General features: G+C 45.2%; 4 protein-coding genes across 4 annotated transcripts; 1 reads left to right on the top strand and 3 right to left on the bottom strand.

The window, feature by feature from the left end:
- Positions 1–1,290: 1,290 nt before the first annotated feature.
- Positions 1,291–5,539, bottom strand: LOC108059979 (uncharacterized). Its single transcript, XM_017145475.3, has 2 exons — positions 2,425–5,539; positions 1,291–2,170 (listed from the first exon to the last, which is right to left on the bottom strand). Exons 1-2 carry the CDS (start codon positions 5,473–5,475, stop codon positions 1,574–1,576), a joined length of 3,648 nt encoding a protein of 1,215 aa, XP_017000964.2. The 5' UTR covers positions 5,476–5,539; the 3' UTR covers positions 1,291–1,573.
- Positions 5,540–5,919: 380 nt separating this feature from the next.
- On the top strand, positions 5,920–6,832 carry AttC (Attacin-C). Its single transcript, XM_017145694.3, has 2 exons — positions 5,920–6,317; positions 6,380–6,832. Exons 1-2 carry the CDS (start codon positions 5,992–5,994, stop codon positions 6,777–6,779), a joined length of 726 nt encoding a protein of 241 aa, XP_017001183.2. The 5' UTR covers positions 5,920–5,991; the 3' UTR covers positions 6,780–6,832.
- A 146-nt stretch (positions 6,833–6,978) lies between these two features.
- Positions 6,979–11,477, bottom strand: LOC108060110 (uncharacterized). Its single transcript, XM_017145693.3, has 2 exons — positions 7,900–11,477; positions 6,979–7,840 (listed from the first exon to the last, which is right to left on the bottom strand). The coding sequence occupies exons 1-2, from the start codon at positions 11,415–11,417 to the stop codon at positions 7,069–7,071; spliced, it is 4,290 nt and encodes a 1,429-aa protein (XP_017001182.3). The 5' UTR covers positions 11,418–11,477; the 3' UTR covers positions 6,979–7,068.
- A 6,459-nt stretch (positions 11,478–17,936) lies between these two features.
- LOC108060114 (N-acetylglucosamine-6-sulfatase) lies at positions 17,937–23,413 on the bottom strand. The gene is made up of 3 exons (XM_070212092.1): positions 23,288–23,413; positions 22,530–23,232; positions 17,937–18,028 (listed from the first exon to the last, which is right to left on the bottom strand). The coding sequence occupies exons 1-3, from the start codon at positions 23,288–23,290 to the stop codon at positions 17,937–17,939; spliced, it is 798 nt and encodes a 265-aa protein (XP_070068193.1). The 5' UTR covers positions 23,291–23,413.
- Between the last annotated feature and the right edge of the window lie 198 nt (positions 23,414–23,611).

Here is a 23,611-nt window from a genome sequence, read left to right as displayed (position 1 = left end):
AAGTTAGGTTTTAAAAAATGGTATACCTTATTCAAATTTGTTTTATATATTTATTTTAAGTTCAGGTTTTCCATCCTATGCTCTGATTTTTAATAATTTATTTTGAAATTTCCAAATACTATTCAGACGTTTTCTTGCGTGTCCCCAAAGTCGGCGGACAGCAAACGGCTGGAAACGTACCGACATGAAGGGACTTTCTGGGCCTGGTCGCGTGTCATGAGCAAACAAGATAATGTTACAGCAGTCATCGCAAATCGGGCGCGGAAAGAGGTCCAAAAGGGCCATGAGCACTGTGCGGACACTCGGATGGAATTCGGTTTTGTCAGTTTGTTTTCGCCCCAACCCTCGCGGCGATTTGTACGAAAAATGCAAATGAAAACGTCTCAGCTTACGTTAAGTCCTCGTTCCAGCAATCTGGATGTGGATGGGGATGTGGACTGGATGCCGAAACTGAGACGGAGAGCTAGAGATGGAGCTTAATGAAAATGCTGCCACAGGCTGCCAAGTGGCTGGTGTCCTGCACTGGTCCTGGTCCTCGTAGGCTGGGAAATGATTGATCGCCGGGCATCAATTTCCCAGAAATGTTATTGCCATGCATTCGACAGTTGGTCGATTGCTGGTCGGTCACCAAGTGCTTTAATTATGCCTTAAAGCTGTATCTTCACACGGGTTAAGTTATTATATGTAGTGGAAGCTGGTTGGCGACACGTAAGAATTCAACTTTTATGTAATTTCATATTAATAATGTAATATATATGGAAATAAAATATGAGTATATCTTAAAAAAATTAAAAAACAATACAAACAACATATTAAAATTAAATCATATACACTCAGAGTTCAAACCTTCGGAGAAATATATTTTTTTCAAAAAACTGCTGTGCCTTTTTATTTTATTTGTATCAAATACCACTTTACAAAAATCGTAAATATAATGGTATTACTTTTTGTGGACTTTTTTGTGAATGTAGTGAAAATTGCAACTAAACCTCAAGCTTTCATGGAGATTAAAAGCATTCTTATTTCAATGATCTTCTGTAAGCGTACCCGATCTTCGGCCCATCAGCGTTCGGCCGCTTTAGCGTTTTCATTTATGAAAATGTCGGAAACATGTTTCGCTTGCGCAAACAGAATGCGAGTGCGGGTATGCAATAAAATTCCATTACAGCAATGGCTCGACTTAAAAACTTGGCCGAAAAAAGAAGGCAAGATGAAATTTCGTTGCATAAGCCCGGAGCAGGAGCAGGGGGAGGAAATGGAGCAGGAGCACCCAGCAAGTGTATTAAAAGCCCGCAGACATTTTCCCTTTACGTGAGTGCATCGCATGAGCTTGGCCGTGTTTGAGGGTGTGCTTGTGTGTGTGTGTGTGTTGCAAAAGTCCTTGCATATTTTATGAAACTTGGCAAAGCATTTAACAACACAGGCACACCCACAGACAGAGCCAAACTCATTACTTGAATTTATTTAGCACTTAAACCAAATGTTTCATTCGCCTCAGCCGGCTGATTTGGTGCTCATATCCGTGCATTTCCGCAGTTTGGTTGCCACTCGAGGGCAGCTTCATGTCTTCCGTCTAAGGATCAAAACTTCTGGTCTTCTTGAGGATGCCACAGGGTGAGCAGAAGGCCGGACACTCCGGCGGAGTTCGCATAGTATCCTTAATCCGCTTTAGGTGTTCGGCTTTCTGCGAGTAAAATGGTAACTGGGAACAGGGATGCCCCTTTCCATGGACGTAGCCACAGCGAGTGCAAAGATCTGCGAGGGCGTTGACCAGCAGCTCGTTTTTGGCACAGGCCTGTATTGATCCGCTGGACAGGATCTGGCTGCTGGATGAGGAAGACACTGAGAACGGAGGAGTGGGTCCCGGCACAGGCACTTTGACCCCACATCTGGGACACTTCTCAAGGACCATCGAATCGCCGATTTCACCCTCCCGGCACTCGCATCCCAAACATTCCGATGATTCGGAAATCCTCTGCAGGCGACAAGTTTTCCGCGGTGCGTAGTAAAGCTGCTCAATGGGCCTTAGGTTTCGATGCCTCTTTCTCGCCGTAAAGGTTGTGGACTTCTCTGTTGGTCGTCTGATTTGTGTGGCAGACAACTTTGTCCCTAGCTTTCCCTCCATCTTCTTGTGGACCATCTCCGCATTCATTTTCTTCCGTTCCATGGCCTGGAAAAAAGTACAACTTTTTTTTCATTTTCTTTTATTCTAGCCTTACCTATTATTTTTAAAAATTGTATTATTGTTTTAATTTTTTTCCAAAATTATTTAAAGAAAAATGCATATGGATGGATTAACGATCAACAATTTTGTAATACTTGGTTAGTTAAAAGCTTGAGAAATCATGTAAAAGGCAAAAAGTGACATAATTTTTATAATGTTTAGTACCTACCAAATAAAAATATTAAAATATATTTACCCACCTTGAACATCATATTGTGTTCGTGCATCATGTTCTTGATGTTGTGCAAGGAGTACCGCGTCTCAATGTCGCGCATATCCTGCTCCTCGTTGGGCGCCAGGTCCAAGCTGGGGTTGAGACTCACGGACGATCCGTAGGATCCCAAGAAGCGACTGAATGTTTGCCGCTTCCGTTCCTCTCGCTCTAAACGCTCCGCATTCAGCTCCTGATCGATGAGTTTCTTGTACATGGCGCTGTTCATCCTGATATCCTGCGATGGACGCCGGCTGTGGGGCGTGACACTTCTATTCCCCTTCAGTCCTCGGATTCCGAAGGGAATGAGTCGTGTGCTGAGCCGCTGCTTGTTCCACAAGTTCCTCTCCAACAGCCTGTCCACCTGGCTAGCCTGCTTCGCCTTGGCAGGATCGGCTTCCACCACATTGAGTGACGAATCTCGAGGCGGCTCAACCCGGGCAAAGTTCATATCGTTTACAATGCCCTGGAGATTATCCAAATACTTCGTGCTAAGCATTTGCTTAACTTCATTCTGACTGACGCCCGATTCGATCAGCTCACTGTGAAAACTGTGGAGCTTGGCCCACATCTGGTGGTTTCCCACTACCTCCATTAGCCCCTTGACATCGGCCACATACTCTATGATATGGTTATTCTCTATGACGTCCTTGAGGAACCTCTGCATGGGTTTGTATGTATTATCGGATTTAAGATCCCTCAGAGCGAATCTTCCGTGGCTGGGGGTCAAGCGACCCCCAAAGGCAGGTTCATCGGGGGTCTTGTCGGGTCGGTCATAGTTATGCGTTTGATCTCGTATAGGATCGAAGAATTTTTCCAGTTCATCCGGCAGAGACTGATAGTTGAGTTCGTACTTCATTTTATCTTTAGAAGGAGATCTGCTGTTGGTTCCAGATTTCGCCGACATTTCTTCGATTTGAATGTGCGGTTGATCGCCATCGATAGTCTCAGTCCTGTCCGGATTATAATCGCCAATTAAATTCCGATTGGTAGGTCTCGGCTCGTACAGATAGGTTTCGGAATTGCTTTTCGGAAGCAACCTCTTCGACTGTCTCGCACTGCTGAATCCTGGTTCGCTGACCGATGCACGATTGGAGTTCCTTTTGGATCTCCTCTGGCGCGATGCCTCCTCTTCGCTGGGGCGGATGTACATAATGTCCTTTTTGAGCGACTGATAATGGCTTTCGCCCTGACCCCTAGGTGGGGCAACACGAAGCTTTTTGGGCAGTATCAGAGGTCCGCGGAGTGATCTACGGATACTTTTCCGTGGTCGGTTGGACATTATAATTTTATTCAGCGAATCGCTTAGAGATATAACACTGTCTCCGGCGAATTGTAGTGGGGAACCGCTCTTTTCGGTTTTTAGCTTAGGTCGTTGCTGAATCTTGGTCAGCATATAATCTATTCCGGAATCCGAATAACGAAAGGTTGGATCCTTGGTGGCTGGTGCTTTAGATCGATTCTTTCGCTTTCCATTAGTTGTTTGGTCGGAGCTTAGATCAACGACACTCTCTAATTGGGAACCGCTGCTTGCGTCCCGTAGTTTACGTCCCTTTTTGCCTTTTCCGGGATCTGAGCTTGGATAGATCTCTTTGGAGATGGTTGAACTAGATGAACTGCTGTAGTAGCCCTTGGGATGTTGCGTAAACTTCTTTTTCCTCGTTGGCTGCCGCATAAACAAGGGAATATCGCTGAACAGCCTAGAAATTTCACTTTCTGGTTTCCCAAGTGAGTCCTTTGACTTTTTTAATGCCGTCGCTTTATGTCTGCCATGATGGGAAATCTTTTTCCTTGCCTTTTCCTTTAAAAGTGCTTTCAGCTCGTCTTTAATAACCAAATCCACGTACTTTTTCTTATGTTTCGTTATCTTGTTTTTATACTTTCGTAATTTTTTGGACCCTAGTACCTCCGCTTTTAGGATTTTAGGTTCTGGTACAGAAACCCTATCCAGTAACTTCTTCAGTTTTATCGGAGCTACTTGTTTGGCCTTTTTTCGAATTGGTTTCTTAGGAAAAGAGGATTCTGGAAATAATGGAATATCGGGAAAACGCGGAATGGTCCCCACATTAATATTGCGATTTTTGATGACTTTCTTAGAGGTTTCCGTCTTTTGATTATCTTGGTATTTGTCTTTTTTCCTAAAATCAAATTCTATTAGTTCTCTTACCAAAATATTTAGTTCATCGAGCGATGGTTTTGACGGATCTGGTTCCCTTTGCCAGCTAGTTTTTTTTAATTTTCTAAGTTTCTTTACTTTTTTCCGAATGATGAGCTCATCTAAACTGAGATAGATGGGTTTGTGCTTGAATTTCCTTATTTTCCTAATGGACTTTCGGTTATTTTCGGGTGAGGATTCCACCAACTCCGAGTCAAGTATTGGTCCTTCAACGGGTAATCTTGTTTTGACCTTAAGCCTTTTTCGGAGCACCTCATTGTTCCAAAAATTAGCAAAGTCATCTATGTCGTCATCCTGATTAACCCTTTGACGACGTACCTTCTTGGGATGCCTTCCCCGGATGTCTGATAAGTATTTCCGAACTTCTGCGGCCTCTGCCTCCCAGATCTGATCTTGACCCTCGAAAAACTGATGGTAATGCGGACTGTTTTTCCACTTTTTCACCGCCTTGGAGAGTTTATGGAAGCACTTGTCCACCAATTTCTGTGGCTGACGGCGTTTCTTCAGCTGCTTCCTCAATTGATGTAGCCTGCGATGCAGTCTACTCTTCAGCTGCTCCTGATGTCGAATCAAGCGACCCTGCAGCCGCAAAGCTCTTGACCAGTTGCGCAGCCAGCCTTTGTACATGGCCAGCATGCCCCCCACCGCCTTTCGCGCCTGCTCCCGCCTTTCCAGCTTCGCGTCCCGTTGCCGCACGTCTATGGAGTTCCGCATCCTGTCGAGCAGATGGTCCCTGATTCTGCGCATCACCTCCAGGCGACGACGGGCCTTGCGCTTGCGCAGCCGCAACTCCTTGGCCTTCCGCCGGATCTGCTCCTTCAGCACCACCATCTGGGTACTCCGGTGCAGCAGTGGCACCTGCATCTCGAAATGATTGAATTGTATAAAAATATTGGTTTCCCAATGACAAGATTTTAGGGAAATTCAAACTGTCATTAGTGTAAAAAAAATATAGATGTCTAATGAAACTAAACTTATTGATAAGCAACAGCTTATAAATGTTTATAAGGTAAATATAAATCTTTTGCTCTTAAAAATTGAATTTAGGTACTGAAAAAAAAAACAATTTTCAACCTTATCTTTTAACGAACAGTTAAAAAATCACCAGTTACTAAAAAGTAGGGGGTTTTTTTGGCGGCCCCCTTATCAGAAAATGTAAACCACCTGGTCGGTAGGGGAATCCAATGCAAAACGCAGCTCAGCTTACTGATAAGGCAGCACAAAGCCCCCAAGTAGATCTCGGTAATTCACAGGCGATTTCAACGGGAAGCACCGTCCAGAGATCTGTTGCTATATAACGAACGGCGAACAGATATCAGCATCGACATTCAACCATCAACAGCCAAATCAACAAGATCGACAAGCAATTAATAAATCGAAATGAGCAAAATCGTTTCTTTGATCGTGGTAGCCATTTGTGTGCTTGGAGCTTTAGCCGCAGCAATGCCTCAGCGTCCGCTGACCCAACCGCTGATCTACTATCCACCGCCACCACCGCCACCAAGGATCTACAGAGCAAGGCGTCAGGTGTTGGGTGGCTCACTGGCCTCCAATCCGAATGGCGGAGCTGATGCCCGATTGGATTTGACCAAGGCCATTGGCACTCCGGAGCACCATGTGGCTGGACAGGTATTCGCAGCGGGAAATACTCAAACCCAACCGATTTCCACTCCCGTGACCAGTGGCGCCACCTTGTCCTACAACAAGTGAGTACTACGAGATATATCTTAACCCATTCCAACTAATCGTACTCTCCTCGACTCTCCAGTCATGGCCACGGCATCGATCTAACCAAAACCCATACGCCCGGGGTGCGAGACAGCTTCCAGCAGACGGCCACGGCCAATTTGTTCAACAATGGAGTCCACAATCTGGATGCCAAGGCCTTCGCCTCGCAAAACCAATTGGCCAATGGCTTCAAGTTCGATAGGAACGGCGCTGCCCTGGACTACGCGCACATCAATGGCCATGGAGCCACTCTGACGCACTCCAATATTCCCGGCTTTGGCAAGCAACTGGAACTGGCCGGAAGAGCCAATCTCTGGCAGTCGCAGGATCGCAACACGAGACTCGATCTGGGCAGCACGGCCTCCAAGTGGACGAGTGGACCCTTGAGGGGACAGAGCGATCTGGGCGCCAACCTGGGCATCTCCCACTACTTTGGTTAAGGTTAAAGGCTCCTCGAAATTATTCAAAGCTGCATATATTTATTTTATAACCTGTTTCCAAAATTATTTTAGTGTTATAAATGGTTAACACAAAGGAAATTAATAAAGAAAATATAAAAAACATTTAGATCGTTTTAAAAAAATTTCAAGAACATTTAAAATGCCTTAAACTTTAAGTACAAAAGTGAGTTAAATTAACCAAAGCGAATTTTTATTTGAAATAAACACAACTACGGAGTGAAATCAAGTAAACAACAATAGATACAAAAGCCGTTAAAAATTCTGTAAATTAAATACCCACAAAAGCCCTGGCCTGCTGTTCGCCCGCCTCCTTGAAAAGCTCCGCAGTCTTCAGGAGTTTTATGAAGCGCGGCGAGTACTCGCTGGACATGCGCTTCTCGAGTCCTTCATCCAGGCTCGTCTGCTTGAGGACCTCTTGCAAGCGGGCATTCCGCTGATGACGCTCCGCCGAATCGGCCATCTTCCTGAGGTAAACCAGATCCAAGAGCAGCTCGTCGCGCACTCCAACAGCCGCCTGTTGGTCCTCCATGGGCAGATCCTCGTACTGACGCAACAGCTTCTTGACGATCCGGGACTTTTGGTTGATCTTACTCGGATCGAGCAGGCGCACATCCTGGCTAAAATCCTCGGCCAGGACGCGCAGAGAGCTCTGCCTCTTTTCGCGACACTTCTGCTCCTCGCTGGATGTCTTCAGGATCAGGTCATAGAACTCCTGCAGATCAGGACGCAGTGGAATGCAGGCTCGTCTGCGCACCTGTTGGTCAATTATATTGCTAATGGCCTCCATCGTGTCGCGCACCATGGTCTCGGTGTGATAGAGATAATTCTCGGTCTTGTCGTTGCGAATCTGGTAGAAGTTCTTGGGCTGCTGATGCGCACACTTGCGATTCCTCTCCAGAACGGCCAGCAGGCGATCCATGCCGGGATCATTGCCCACCGCCTCGAAAACGGCTGACACAATGTCCTCGGACATCTTGCCCGTGATCAGTTTGTCGTAACTATCCGATCGGGACTCGGGTGTATCTATCCGGGGTCGGTGGCTTAGAGAAAGATTACATAAGTCGGGAAATATGTACCAAAACATAATACCAATACTCACCATTTTCCAGCAATTTTGAATGGTTCGTTTGAGTCTACCTTAGTAACTTCTTTGGGCGCTATATTCGAAGTTACTTTTGGCTTAACTTTTTCTGCTTGCTGGGCAGTCGTTTTCGACTGGTTCTTTCTGGTCCACTTAATGCTAGGCCTTTTCAAATGACCCTCCTGCTTCTTTGTCTTCTCATCCTCACGATTATCCTTGGACTCTTCCCCCACCTCGCGAATACGTCTTTCGTCCCTGGCCTTAGGATCATCCGGGTTATGAAGTTGAACATCCTGGATATCGGAATTGGATGCTGGACGGAATCTTTGATAGGCAGGCAGCAGACTAATAGATCCATTGCCGTAGAACTGTTTGGTTTTTGGGTCCCCGCACACATTGGCATTGATGGAGACGTTGAGTTTCATGGCATCCGGGGCATTGCAAACATTCTCCGTGTGACTGGGGGCAGGTGGGGCTGATGTGGTTGCCACTGGATTGGAAGATCCCGTCGAAGTTGTGCAGTTCGGAGGCAAGGTCGCAGCTGTAGATACATTTCCAGCCGGGGGAGTGACTTGGGTGTTAGTTATGGACACACATCTGGGATCTATGGTCGTCGAGGTTGCCATCACGGCTAAGTAAGGATCGTTCTTTAGTTGCTTGTTGAAGAAGGGTCCGAAGTACCGATGGACACCAAAGGATTTTATCGGTGGCGACACCGGCTTGATGGGCAATTGCTGGTTAACTCGTTGCATGGGCAATTGCTGTTGCGGCATTTGCAGTGTCTGCTGCAATGGCTGCTGTTGCGGCATGTATTGCTGTTGTACCGGCAATGGTTGCTGCTGTTGCTGCTGCTGCTGCGGTGTTTTTATATTCTGCAGCTTTTGCAACTCATTAAAGAAGTGAGTTAAATTGAAGCTAGCCTGGAAATTGCTGGATGACTGGTGACGCTGACGATTAAGGTCTTGTTGTGGCTGCTGTTGATTTTGCTCCAGTTGCTGGGCTGCTTGAAGTGGCGGCGATTGCTGCTGTTGCATCTGTTGCTGCTGTGGAAATAGCACTTGCTGCTGTTGTCGCTGATTTATCATGGGCACCACTTCCTTGGTGGGATCGTAGATATTTGCCAGCGAATCCAGATCCTCAAAGTGTGCCAGTGATTCATGACCCGGATAAGACCTACCACCGGAATCCTCGGCATCCGGTGTCAGCATGCCATTACCCAAGTTCCCGAAAGCAACACGATTGCCATTGTGGTCTTCGAAATCGTCTAGCAGATGGACCAAGCGTTTGGCCACCACATGTTGATCACCCTGTGACCTCTGATCTTCTTCTGGCTGCTTCTGCAAATCCTTTTCATTATCCTCCAACGATCTTTTGGCTCTGTGGTTCTGCCTGCGAAGTCTGCGAAGCCTTGTTTGCCTTTTTCCGCGCTCCTTGTCCAGGGACAACTCATTGGCCAGCAACTTGACCACCGCATCGGGATTTACCTTTGGAACAGATGCCGCCGCAGCTGCCTCCTTGGGCTCCAGCTTATCGCAGTCCTCGCACTCCGGCTTCTCCTCCGCCGGCTCCTGAAGCTTCAACTTTATGTTGACCTTGACAATGCCGTCATCTTCTGTCTTTTCCACATCCTCTGATTTGCACTCCGCATCGCAATCGGCGCTGCTATCATGATTGTCTGGGTTATCGGGTGTTTCGGGACTATCACGTTTCTCCAGGGTATCATGAGCTTTGAAGCTAGGAGCCATTTCAGCGTCGACCTTTGAATGGAGTTCACTGGTGTCCAAAGTGAGAGGCAACTCCCTTTTTGAAGGCGACTCTGGCTTTAATTTAGGCTCCATAGCAGATGTAGTGTCGTCTTTTAGTGAGGCCTCCATTTTAATGGAAGGCTTAATCTCCCTCTTAACTGGCCCCAAAACCTTAGACTCCACTTCAGCCTCAGATTTATCTCCCAAGCCTCCTTCCATGGACGATACCCCAGGATCAAGCTTATCTTCCGGTTTAACCAAAGCATCCTCCTCCAGTTTGACTTCGTCGTGCAAGTCCTCCAATTTATTCTCGTCGTCGGAGTCCTTCTCCTTGGCTTCATGCTCTCCGACGGAATGTATGGCATTGCCTTCCTTGATGTCCAATATCCCCAGCTTTACGGCCATCTCGTGGTCGGAAATGTTCTGATCCTCAGTCTTCAAAGGCTCCAAAATAGACTCATCCTGCGGTTCCCTCTTGAAGCGATCCAAATCGAGGGGCATGCGATTGCTCCTCTCGTAATCGCGGACATTGGTCATCTGCCGCTGGCTCAGCGGATGAAAGCGATCGTACTGGGGCACTCGATAGTCGTAACTCTGGGGCAGCTCCATCATGGGATTGGCCTCGATGATGGGATTGCTGGGCTGCTGCAGGTACTCCAAGTTCCCATTTATTCCCATCGGCATATCCTCTTCATCGGTACCCTGACTCGATTCGAACTTCTGCTGCTGCTGCTGTTGGTCCTCCAGTTCCCTCCGCCGCAGCATGTTGTCCACCATCTGGTTGCGATGGATGTCCATCAGGGCGTTGCTGGGCAGCGAGGGACCCAGGCCCTTGAGCATCAGCCGACTGCTGGTCTTGAGCTTTATTTCGTTCATGGGATTGAAACCGCTGCACGAGCTGCGTTTGATCGGCCTAAGGGGAGTGCTTTCGGGTCTGGAGTACTTGGTGGCCTTCTCGGAGGCCTCCTGCTCGATCTTGGAGAGCTTGTAGTTGGCCTCGTGGGCCAGCTTATTGGCGGTGGCATGGGGAAAGGCCAGGCGGTTGAGCGTGCTTTCGTAGATCCCATCCGGAATGGGATTATCACCGAACTCGGGTAATTTGTCCACCCAACCCGACTCGTCGACCTTCTTGTGCACATCCTTCGACTTCTCCCGCTTCTTGGCCTCCAGACCCTCCTGATCGCTGAGCATCTGCTGGACCTGCTTCAGCTTGATGTCCAGGTGGGTGAGTCCACCGTCCTGCGGACGCTCGGGAGGCTTAGTCACCTGGTACTTGCGAACGATCGTGTCATCGGGCATCTCCTTGTACTTCAGCTTTACCTTGCCCATTTCGGTGCGTTCCAGGGCCTTGGTATGCTGGTCGATCACATTCTTGGCCACCGATCGCTCCTGTTTGCCGCCGCCAGATCGCTTCTGGTTGGCACTGCCCCTGGACATGCTGGCCTGGATGTCGCGGAACCAAGCATCTGCCGCCTCCTGCAGCACACGCTCCTCATCCGCGGAGGTCGCCTTGGATTCGCCGTCTTGGACCTGGGCAAAGTTGGCCAGCATGTCATCGATGGAGTTGCGCCGGTCCCGCGGTTGCAGCTTCTGGTTATCCTGTTCCTGCAGACCGCCGTAGGAAGCCTTCAGCTCCTGCAACTCGGGACGAGCCTGCTCCACCGCCCGGCTGAAGCTGAGCAACTTGTCGCTGCCCTCCACTGGGGGCTTTTCCTCTGCGTTCTGCATCTGCTGCGAGGATCCCGAGCCACTGAACACCATCAGTGCCCACCAGAGTTGTAGGAAGATCATCCTGTAAGGCAGCTAGGTTTCTTTTAAAAGAATAAATCGAATAGAGATTGTAATAGCAGACTGGACTAAAAGCAAATACTTCGGCCTGCTATGTAAGCATGAAAGGCTAGCTAGGATTTCAAAAATTCTGATATACCTAGTATTTGATAATAAACAAGAAAGGAAGCTACCTTCGGCCAGCCGAAGCTTATATACCCTTGTAGATAAAAGAATGCTCACTCGGTGCAGTTCCAGGGATTCCAGATTCAGCGTTTCTATTTATTTAAATTTTGTTTTTAAGTAGTCAAGAATCAAAGCGCCTACTTCCTACAAAGTTACAATGAATTTTCTTATATTTGTCTGAATATTCCTATGGGAGCCTTAAGATATAGTGGTCCGATCCTGCTGAAACTGGGCAGTGATTAGGTGCTGAAACTGGGCAGTGATTATGTGCTGAAAGTAGGCTGTGATTAGGTGCTGAAAGTAGGCAGTGATTAGGTGCTGAAAGTAGGCAGTGATTAGGTGCTGAAAGTAGGTAGTGATTAGGTGCTGAAACTGGGCAGTGATTAGGTGCTGAAAGTAGGCAGTGATTAGGTGCTGAAACTGGGCAGTGATTAGGTGCTGAAAGTAGGCAGTGATTAGGTGCTGAAACTGGGCAGTGATTAGGTGCTGAAACTGGGCAGTGATTAGGTGCTGAAAGTAGGCAGTGATTAGGTGCTGAAAGTAGGCAGTGATTAGGTGCTGAAAGTAGGCAGTGATTAGGTGCTGAAACTGGGCAGTGATTAGGTGCTGAAAGTAGGCAGTGATTAGGTGCTGAAAGTAGGCAGTGATTAGGTGCTGAAACTGGGCAGTGATTAGGTGCTGAAACTGGGCAGTGATAAGGTGCTAAAACTGGGCAGTGATAAGGTGCTGAAACTGGGCAGTGATTAGGTGCTGAAAGTAGGCAGTGATTAGGTGCTGAAAGTAGGCAGTGATTAGGTGCTGAAAGTAGGCAGTGATTAGGTGCTGAACGTAGGCAGTGATTAGGTGCTGAAAGTAGGCAGTGATTAGGTCCTGAAACTGGGCAGTGATCAGGTGCTGAAAGTAGGCAGTGATTAGGTGCTGAAAGTAGGCAGTGATTAGGTGCTGAAACTGGGCAGTGATTAGGTGCTGAAACTGGGCAGTGATTAGGTGCTGAAAGTAGGCAGTGATTAGGTGCTGAAACTGGGCAGTGATTAGGAGCTGAAACTGGGCAGTGATTAGGTGCTGAAACTGGGCAGTGATTAGGTGCTGAAAGTAGGCAGTGATTAGGTGCTGAAACTGGGCAGTGATTAGGAGCTGAAACTGGGCAGTGATAAGGTGCTAAAACTGGGCAGTGATAAGGTGCTGAAACTGGACAGTGATTAGGTGCTGAAAGTAGGCAGTGATTAGGTGCTGAAAGTAGGCAGTGATTAGGTGCTGAAAGTAGGCAGTGATTAGGTGCTGAAACTGGGCAGTGATTAGGTGCTGAAACTGGGCAGTGATTAGGTGCTGAAAGTAGGCAGTGATTAGGTGCTGAAAGTAGGCAGTGATTAGGTGCTGAAACTGGGCAGTGATTAGGTGCTGAAAGTAGGCAGTGATTAGGTGCTGAAAGTAGGCAGTGATTAGGTGCTGAAAGTAGGCAGTGATTAGGTATTGAAAGTAGGCAGTGATTAGGTGCTGAAACTGGGCAGTGATTAGGTGCTAAAAGTAGGCAGTGATTAGGTGCTGAAAGTAGGCAGTGATTAGGTGCTGAAACTGGGCAGTGATTAGGTGCTGAAACTGGGCAGTGATTAGGTGCTGAAAGTAGGCAGTGATTAGGTGCTGAAATTAGGCAGTGATTAGGTGCTGAAACTGGGCAGTGATTAGGTGCTGAAAGTAGGCAGTGATTAGGTGCTGAAAGTAGGCAGTGATTAGGTGCTGAAAGTAGGCAGTGATTAGGTGCTGAAAGTAGGCAGTGCTTAGGTGCTGAAAGTAGGCAGTGATTAGGTGCTGAAAGTAGGCAGTGATTAGGTGCTGAAACTGGGCAGTGATTAGGTGCTAGAACTGGGCAGTGATTAGGTGCTGAAAGTAGGCAGTGATTAGGTGCTGAAAGTAGGCAGTGATTAGGTGCTGAAAGTAGGCAGTGATTAGGTGCTAAAACTGGGCAGTGATTAGGTGCTGAAAGTAGGCAGTGATTAGGTGCTGAAAGTCGGCAGTGATTAGGTGCTGCAACTGGGCAGTGATTAGGTGCTGAAAGTAAGCAGTGATTAGGTGCAGAAAGTAGGCAGTGATTAGGTGCTGAAAGTAGGCAGTGATTAGGTGCTGAAAGTAGGCAGTGATTAGGTGCTGAAAGTAGGCAGTGATTAGGTGCTGAAAGTTTGCAGTGATTAGGTGCTGAAAGTAGGCAGTAAGTAGGTGATGAAACTGTGCAGTGATTAGGTGCTGAAACTGGGCAGTGATTAGGTGCTGAAAAATAAATAGAAAACAAGAAAGGAAGCTACCTACGGCCAGACGAAGCTTATATTCCCTTGTAGATAAAAGAATGCTCACTCGGTGCAGTTCCGGGGATTCCAGATTCACCGTTTCTATTTATTTAAATTTTGTTTTTAAGTAGTCAAGAATCAAAACACCTACTTCCTACAAAGTTTCAATGAATTTTCTTATATTTGTTTGAATATTCCTACGGGAGCCTTAAGCTATAGTGGTCCGATCCGGCTCTCTCCGACATATGTACTACCTGCAATAGAAAGAAGACTTTCGGGAAAGTTTCATCGCGATAGCTTTAAAACTGAGAGACTAGTTCGCATAGAAACGGACAGACGGACAGACAGACAGACGGACAGACGGACATGGCTAGATAGACTCGGCTATTGGTGCTGATCAACAATATATATATATTTTATGTGGTCGGAAACGTCTCCTTCCCTGCGTTGCAAACATCTACAAGGGTATAAAAATGTTTATACACTCTACTAAATAAGTATACTTTCTATAGATACATGTTGACTTTAAGTTTTATTGTTGGGCATTTTAGGGATGGAAAGGCTGACCACAATCGTCTCGATCTCAATTGGTTTTCGGGACTGGGAGACGGGTCTTCCACGCGTTGGCTGCTGGCAACAGGTGTCTGCCGCACAACTTTGACAACGAGGCCCGATAAGAGTTGCAATGTCACCAGTCTGCCCATTGCCTCCCTTCCTTCCTTCCACCCTGCAACACGCATCTTTCCGCCCAGAGGGAACTGCTACATTGTGTCAAGTTTTTGCACACGTACGACGACTGCGCCGGCGGCTTCCGACAGCTGTTCAACATGAGATGTCCTTTGTTGCCCACCCACACAGTAGTAAGGCTCGTGGGTAAACGATACTGCCGCCTCCAAACCTCCCAACTCCCAACGAGAGTATTGTTTCCTCGCCCATGTAAATCAGATTTTTGTTTTATACCAAAACTTTTGCCAATGGAAGTGGAAATGGAATGGGATGCGCAGCGACAATAACATTTCCTATTTCCTTCTGTCGCTGCGAGTGTGTGTTATCCTGCACGTTGTCAATGCCAAAGTCAGCACAATGCGCCGCTCGAAATAATTGAAAATAATCAAACATTCAGTGGGAGCAACTGCAGCAGCCAGGAGCAACCAGGAGCAACAGCAACAGGAGCAGCAGCCACATCAGCAGGCAGAACTAATGTAATTAGCGGGCACAGAGCGCATTTGCGCGTTTGATTAAAAGTTTTCCCATCCACCACTCACTTGATAATCCTCCGAACAATGCAATGAAGCAGGCAATATGAATAAACGCATTGTGAGTTGTTTAGTTTGTACTATTATTGTTTTGGGGGAATGGGCGGTGTGTATTCTACTGACATCGCCCGATGATGGTAGAAACAAAGTAGATCGTGTTTTTTAATTACATCATATGAGGGAGCTATAGTGTTGCTTTTGGATGGCAGAGTTCATTGTTTAGATCTAGACAATACTCGGTTAACTTCGTTTGAAGTTTAGTTTTGGGTATAGGTCCTTCAAGTAATACAGTTTCCAAAGATTTATTGTTGAAAGGCTCAGTAAAATTAACTTTGGAAACTTTGGAAACTTCTTTTATTACAATTAATAAGTTATAAAAAAACAGAATTCGATTAGAGCTTAATCAAATTTAATTTAAAAAAAAAGTTGAATTTGAAGGTTATTATTATTTTATTACATGGAAGTAAGGGACATTATAAGCAAAGTTACAATTATTACAGCAAAATCACCCCTTTTCTCTACATTATGCATGCAAGCGACCCCTCAAAACTCTCAACTTGTACATGAAATCCCCTCACTTGATTTTCAGCCCAAATAACAGGCCTCCAAAACGCTCAATATTGACAAATTGCGGCAAATTCCCTCCACAGATTAGCCGATAGTTCGCCGCCAAAGAATGTCGGATTAATCTCACGCAAAATGCGTCAGGCGCCGCTGGCCAATAAACAATATAGCGATAATTTTGCGGCATGTAATTAAATTACTTAGCCAGTTGCAGTGACAGGACACGCAGGACGCAGGACGCAGGACGCAGGACGCGGTGGCGCGATATGCGAACGGACAAATCCTTTCAACAGGCCCGCGAAGTACCGATGCGGCTGAGCCCGGGGACATATTTCCATAAAGCCACCGCAGCCACCGCTGTCAATATGCGGATTAACGCATCAATTACACGGGCGCAGGACGAAGGACGTTTCAGGGGCGGAAAGGGGGGCAAAAGGACGTGAGCCGGCCATGGATATACATGCATTTATATGCCCGCGAATGCCCGCGGGGGAGGCTAGCTGTTGCTTGCAGCGACAAAAATTTCATTTCGCCCGGGTAATTTAATTAATTGCAGAATTTCACAATTTCACAATCATGCCGAGCCCGGCTGGTAAAAACAATTTGAATTCCGCTCCAACTGCCGCGGCCCCCCGTAATCGTCATAATCCCCCGATTCTAGTCATCGCCGTTCGCATTTATGATGTGCACGAAGTGCAAAACTCAACCATTGCCCACTTCCCGGACACTGGGCAACTAAATTAATTCGATAATTGACTGCCATTGCCTCGCCCGGAACCATTGTCATCCCTTCCGGAACTCCAGCTCCTTCTCCGCATCCTCCTCCTCCGGAATCTGGAATCCGTGACCATGAACCGTTGCCTCCCCAACTTTTTTATGGGCGGCGCACACCGAAAAACATAAAAACGTCTGTTGCGTGTTGCATATGGAAAATTGCCAAAAGTCCTAGCGCAAAGGAGAAAAAACTGCGAGCCCAAGGAAAGAAGTCGCAAAGCGAAAGGAAATGTTGCCAAGCAGTAAAGGCCAGGCTAATGGCAATGCCATGACAGCCGGAAGAGACGGACAAGAAAACATGTTCGGGCCAAAATCAAGGAGCAAGGAGCAAGGATCAGGGAGCAAGGAGCCAGGAGTCCGGTCAGGAAGTTTTTATAGTTGTGCAAGTGCATGTGATTGCTTTATGAGCTCCAGATGAAGTTGCCGGCACGTCCGCGGCCCGCCTGTCATTTAGTTAATTATAAGCAATTAGCAGCGGATGTTGCCAATGGGGAATTAAATATTAAGCGCCTAACTGCATCTATTGCAAATTATCGGACACGAGCGGAACATTACGCAAAATGGTTTACTAGCTACTTTTAAAAGGTTCACTATAGGTGCCATAAAAAGGATATCCAGGGTATTCTGAAGGCTTTTTCATTTGCTCATAAAACGTTTTTAAATACTTTAAAATATTACTGATATACTGATATAAACGGAATCTTAGAAATATTAAATATTCGTAAATAATACATTGCTTTACTTATTTTATTATTTCAAATGTAAAAAAGTTGTAGCCCTTCTTTGATTACCAACAAAGCCTTAAAGTTAAGATCAAATGAATTTGGTTCTTAGCAACGTATACACTGCTAACCAAACCTGTAATTAAAGTTCAACAATCTGCGAACTGCGTAAAAGTTAAAGTAAGGAAAACAATCTCTCAGACGTCAGTTCCTCTTTCTGATTCCTCGGCAGAGGCGGCTGCCTGGTAATAAAATAAACCATTTTACTATTGTTGACTCATTTGAGAATTGTCTGTCTGCCTGCGTATGGGAATCGGCCAAAAGGAGTGCAACTTGATTCCGAGGCAACGGTAAAGATAAAGGTAGAGCCAAAGGTAAACGTAGGAAAGAAAGCAAGAGTCAGTGTCGGTGGCATTAATTTGTGCCTAGAGCGAACGGAGGGTTCTCAGCGAGCCTCCGGGCCACGCGTAAGCAGATGAAGACAGTGTTGATGATGATGCCAGGATGCTCCGGCAACCAGAAACCCACCATCACCATCCAGCTACCAACAGCAGCAGCATTTGTGGCCATGATAAAAGTTGCATGAGCTTGCACTGGGTATTTTATGCTGCTTTCCGCCGCCTGTTGCCTTTCTACTTGTGCACTTTAAAAAAAAACTTTTAATTAAAAAAAATATAAACATTATAAATTATTTCCCTTGTATTCTAAAATATATACATCTTACAATTGGTTAGGAACTATTTTATAACATCCGTAAAAACTCTAGGTCATGAACTTAATTTGCAAATAGAAGCATATTATTTTAAAATTGGTCAACAGAGGAAAGGGTATCTGATAGTTGAGGCACTCGTCTTCTAAAATGGTATCAAAGATCTTAACTTATAAAAAGTTTATGGAAATTATATTTAAATTGTTAATTGTTCATCTCAAAATCTCTTTACCAGGTGATTAATACCATTTTTAAATCGAATGCATCCCGATCCTGTTTTGTTGTCTGTAGAGATTTTTCGAAAGAGGAGAAAGGTGCGAGAGCTTCGGTCTTCGGCCAGTCAGACGCGTTCCCAAGTTGCAGTCAAATTTTCATTTTTCCACTCACGTATTTCGATTAAATTCTCATTTTGGTCATAATTTTCCAGTTTTTACGTTGGCCTCGGCATTAAATTGCAACTCGGCTCTCTGGGACGGATGTGCGCCCCCATTTCCCCAGCCTGGAATCCCCTTCTCAGCCTCAGTTTCTTCGCCAGTTGGTTTGCTTCTTTATGTGCGTTGCGTATCGAAGGCATCAAGTTCTCTGTCGGCGAATACATTTAGAAAATTAAAAGTTTTCCAGGCCCTACGAGCTACAAAACTACGAAAGTATCTGCAATTGTTTGTGCGCTTTCTCTCCCTCTCTTTCTCCCTTCCATAAATCAATTTGCAACGCGCAAGTTTTATTACGGCTGCATAAATCCGTTAACAAAGCCCCGGCCACCTGATGCCAGATTTCTATATGTGCGCTCGGCTAATTTTGCGGCACGCACACTTGGCTTATTCCCAATGAGCATTGAACGATGTTGGATGGCAGTACAACTATACAGATATGCCAATATACCGATACATCGCAGCGACAGTTGGCTTAGTCGAACAAAAAAACTTTTTGCGCGTAATAAATTGATAAATAGTCCAACGCATATATGTGTGTCCCAAAAGGGGATTGGATTGCAGGGGTAGGAAGTGCATCTCTGTGCAGCTGCCAAGTGTGCAACAGTTTTCCATTGTCATATATGTGGCATACTCCTGGGCTGGAAAAGTTGATTTGCTGATTCAATGAATCTAAAAAAACGTAAAAACTATTTTTAAATCGAGTTTGGGTAATAGTGTAGGGTATAATTTTAAAATGGCTATTCAAAAACTAAGTTACTTAATTTACAAACTTTTAAGAAATTTTTATAATAAAGGCTAAGAATCTGGCAAAACAAGAATGCAATATTTTAACTAAAATTAATCTTCATCTGAATTTTAAGAAAATAATCTTTACCAGTGCCAATATATTAGGAATAAATATAAATAAATTATCAACAAATAGATATTATATGTTTTATTTATGCCTATATTTCTATATCTTTTTTTCTTTGCCGAGCAAGCAAAGCTTTTCCCCAAATATCTTCAGTACAATGTACTGTATGTAATGGATCTTCGTAATCCCAGCCAAAGACGTTTTTATCAAACAGCGTAGTCAATCATAAGTAAACATTTCAATCCCCACTTCTCGAAGGCTCCACAATTTCAGCATAATTCACGCGAATCCATCCGTCTGTTGTTTTTCGATTATGTCGCATTGTCTTGGCTTAAAGTTTTTCGGGCCCAACGGCCAGCTTGTTGTCGCTGGGAAACTGAACTGAACTGAACTGGCCAGCAACTTGGGATGTTGCCTGGGAATATTACAGCGATTCCTACTTATGCCTCAATTCGTTTGCCTTGTCACGGCGAGTGCTCAAAGGAGGAGTTGAGTTCGAGGATGGTTGGATTGTCGGACTGCTGGACTGCTGGATGGTTGGGAGTGCCATCCGAGCGACATGACAAAGGGGCGAAAAAAGGACACCCGGCGCATCCTTGGACCCGTGCATCACAAAACATGACATGGCACGAGCCATTCCGTTTGTTTTTTCTATTCCCATTTTACAGCCCGTCCGTCCGTTGGCCAAACAAATTTTTCTCTGTTCTTCGCTGCGATCCCTGAGTAAAATATTATGTTACCCAGCGACAAAGAAAGCGGAAACTTTGCTCTCGGCTAAAACCAAATGAAAGGGCCGCCAAAAACATATTTAAATGCAATTTCTGTAAGCAAATTTCCCGATTATGCATATGCAACAAACCGCACACAGCACAAGTACAAGCAATTCATTAAGCGAACGCAATAAATGTGGCAAATGGAAAATAGAAAATGGAAAATTACTGACAAAACACTGGCCGACAGTTTACGAGCCGCAGACACTGAACGTCGAATGGCAGGAGCATATTTACAACTTTCAAATGCTTCATTTTATTGGTCTCGAAATGAACAAATGGCGCACAGGACCAGGACGGGCCACATAGACATCCTCCGGTGGCTGGGAAAAAATTTTGCATAATTTATGTGGGTGCCGCCGCGCACACGAAGGACTCGGAGGATTCGAAGGATTCGAAAGGAAAACAACGCACGAGCACACGGCCAACTGATTTAAATGCAATTGCACTGAAGTATGTTGTCGGCAGCAAAGGAGCAAGTGGGTGGTGGTGGGTGGACCGGGGGATATAGAGACATCTGCACGTGCAACCGGAAACATCCGGAGACCAGGCCTTCGCCGGGCAATTTCTTTTCATTTGCCAAGGTGTTGAGTTGCACCGACACCAATGTGGCCAAAAGCCAGGAGATGCTAACCCCGCTTTGCCGCAATGGCTCGGTCACAAGTGTCGTCTATTTGTCGCCGGTTTGGGGCACACCAGCGAATCCTGGCCATCCTGGGCGCCCCGGCTGGCCAAGACAAACAACCGACAAATTTAGTGTATTTTGTGCATTTTTAAAATTGTCCAAATTTATGTGACACGCTGCGCCAATTGATCAGATTAAATAAACATGAGGGCAACGAATCGAATTTGACTGTGGCCGAAGACAATGCATGCGACAGTCTGTATTGGAATGGGTGGCACATCTGCACTGGGGAAATGGGAAATGCTAGCACAGTGGCCACTAACTAAGGCTGACTATCGGGAAGGTCTGGTTCAAAATAGTGTTCAGAGCCTAGCATAAACGGTACAAAAAATGAAAATTAAAAAAATAGGTACCCATTTTTATATATGTACCTTCAGAATAAACTTAGCTATTTACATAAGCCTTGAAAAATACATACCTAAATATCTAGTTATTTAGTCCAATAAAAACCACCAATACACCGGGCAAAAGGCTTTATTATTATTAGATATGCAAGTAGCAAAATTTAAAAAAGTATAGATACAATAAAAGAATAAAAAGTAAAGTCCTGCTTAATTTAATAGTAAAAGTAATAACATTAATAAAAATTAGTATTGCATTATTTGTATTATTTTCATCTTAAAATTTTGTTTGAAAATTGTTTAGCCTCTTTTCTTTGATCTCTGATCTCCTGAAATTTCTTCTTTTCTAAACCTACAAGTCAGTTGCACTATGTCAATATTTACCGTACTTGTAAGCCACTCAAAAACAGTAACACGAGACGAAAATGTAGACAGTTATGATGTAAATATTTTGTGGCTAAAAAAGTCCTACAGTTTTATTCAACTAAACACACGTCAGAGGGTATTATGATTTCAGTCAGAAGTTTGCAACGCAGTGAAGGAGACGTTTCCGACCCCATAAAGTATATATATTCTTGATCAGCATCACAAGACGAGTCGATCTAGCCATGTCCGTCTGTCCGTCTGTCCGTCTGACCGTCTGTCCGTCTGTCTGTTTCTACGCAAACTAGTCTCTCAGTTTTTGAGCTATCGGGATAAAACTTTCCCAAAAGTCTTCTTTCTATTGCAGGTAGTATATATGTCGGAGCCGACCGGATCGGACAACTATATCTTATAGCTCCCATAGGAACAATCGGAAAAAAAAACTTTAAAAAATTCTAGCTTCGGTGTTTTTCGAAATATTACCTTCTACTTTTGGGGATGTTATTTTTTAATTATTTCTGAATTTCGAATTAATTATTTAAAAAATCGGACTACTTTATCATATAGCTGCCATAGGAACGATCGGAAAATTAATGGAAAAGTAATAGGAAATAAATTCTAGCTTCTTTGGTTTTTATTGTATTATCTTCTACTCTAGGATATGACTCTTTTTAAATATTTCCGAATTTCAATTTTAATTTAATCAAAATCGGACGACTATATCATATAGCTGCCATAGGAACGATCGGAAAATTAATGGAAAAGTAATAGGAAATAAATTCTAGCTTCTTTGGTTTTTATTGTATTATCTTCTACTCTAGGATATGACTCTTTTTAAATATTTCCAAATTTCAATTTTAATTTGATCAAAATCGGACGACTATATCATATAGCTGCCATAGGAACGATCGGAAAATTAATGAGAAATATTAGAAAATTGAACATTTTTGCGATTTGTTAATTAATAGGAATGATCTGCAAGGGTATATAAGCTTCGGCTGGCCGAAGCTAGCTTCCTTTCTTGTTTCATATTAATTTTGGTCCCATCTGTTTTTTATATCAAAATGATATTTCCGAACATATGATGTTGTACCATATTGATATGAAATCATACCATTTTGTAATGGAAAAATTGATATGAAACAATATCAGTTCCATATTGTTCCGTTTTTTTCTTTGTGTGCTTTAAATCCGACTTACCCTGCTTAACCTGGTTGAAACTGGGTGTGCGCAAGGCTTTTATGTGTGCGAAGGCGCCCTCGTGCCGCGGAGCTGGGGTAAAGGGTTCATGGGCAGCCGGTGGAGCCACCATGGCAAAGAAGGGTTCACCTGAAAATTGGGTGGCATTTCTTAGGAACTCCGCCGCACGATCCCTTAGAAGATCGGTCAGGTAGGTGGACTGGTAGTGCACGTTCCCGGAATTCTCGCGCAGCGTGTAGTTGTAGTAGCGTGAGTTTCCATGAAGCCCGTAGAAGTGATTCCATCCCTTGGGCACATCGCCGGCGCCCCAGTACTGATTCAGGTACTTGCCACCGAAGAAGGTGTTGTAGCCCTGCTGCTGCAGGATGTGCGGCAGGGCGCGGGGCTCCAGGACCCTCCGCCAGTGCGGTCCATAGCATCCACCGCTGACCGAGTTGTTCCGGGTGCCGTGATTGTGGGCATACATTCCACTCAGCAGACTCGTCCGCGCCGGACAGCAAATGGGCGAGGGCGTGAAGGCGTTGTGGAACAGGGCACCGCCGAAGCCCAGCAGCTGGATCGTCTGCTCCATGGGGAACATGCCGCGCAGCTCCACATCCTGGTCATCGGACAGGATCAACAGGATGTTGGGCAACTTCTCGGTGGCGCCGATTCGCAGGCACACCCACGCAAGGATTAGCGCGACCAGGGGAGTTGAGCCGATCTGCAATGATTGAGGATTTATAAGTTTTGTCAGGATATATAGAAATATCACTCACCATGGAGCAAATCCCAGTTTTCTTTTGTTTACCTAAAATGTATGCGATAACAATTGAGCCCGGCTCCAGAGTTCAGGGCTGCAGAAAAAACATCTAAGTGATCTTTTAGTGTTGACAACATTAAAAATAATCTCGATATAAGACAAACTGGCAAATAAATGAAAATTGCAAGAAACTTTAAAAAGTGGAGAAAGAATTTAGGATGGATATTCAAAAATCCATAAAACGTTTCAGCTCCTGGTGCTGCCATATGTTTAAATTTACTTTCAAGTCCTGGAGCTGCCAGAGGTTTTCGGTTCAAGTTGCCAGACCACCCCAAAACAA

The sequence above is a fragment of the Drosophila takahashii genome, chromosome 2R, assembly GCF_030179915.1.
Source record: "Drosophila takahashii strain IR98-3 E-12201 chromosome 2R, DtakHiC1v2, whole genome shotgun sequence".
NCBI classification, from domain to species: Eukaryota; Metazoa; Arthropoda; class Insecta; order Diptera; family Drosophilidae; genus Drosophila; species Drosophila takahashii.
The sequence above is the reverse complement of the archived record's forward strand: the minus strand, read 5'-3'. Positions and strand labels throughout refer to the sequence as shown.

Bases quoted from the DNA above. Each gene is read 5' to 3' on its own strand.
- LOC108059979 (XM_017145475.3), bottom strand. From the start codon at position 5,475: ATGCAGGTGCCACTGCTGCACCGGAGTACCCAGATGGTGGTGCTGAAG. The intron at 2,171-2,424 runs GTGGGTAAATAT...ACTTTTTTCCAG, and splicing joins AACACAATATGATGTTCAAG to GCCATGGAACGGAAGAAAAT.
- AttC (XM_017145694.3), top strand. From the start codon at position 5,992: ATGAGCAAAATCGTTTCTTTGATCGTGGTAGCCATTTGTGTGCTTGGA. The intron at 6,318-6,379 runs GTGAGTACTACG...TCGACTCTCCAG, and splicing joins GCCACCTTGTCCTACAACAA to TCATGGCCACGGCATCGATC.
- LOC108060110 (XM_017145693.3), bottom strand. From the start codon at position 11,417: ATGATCTTCCTACAACTCTGGTGGGCACTGATGGTGTTCAGTGGCTCG. The intron at 7,841-7,899 runs GTGAGTATTGGT...TCTTTCTCTAAG, and splicing joins TTCAAAATTGCTGGAAAATG to CCACCGACCCCGGATAGATA.
- LOC108060114 (XM_070212092.1), bottom strand. The intron at 18,029-22,529 runs GTAAGTCGGATT...ATACCATTTTAG, and splicing joins TTTCAACCAGGTTAAGCAGG to AAGACGAGTGCCTCAACTAT.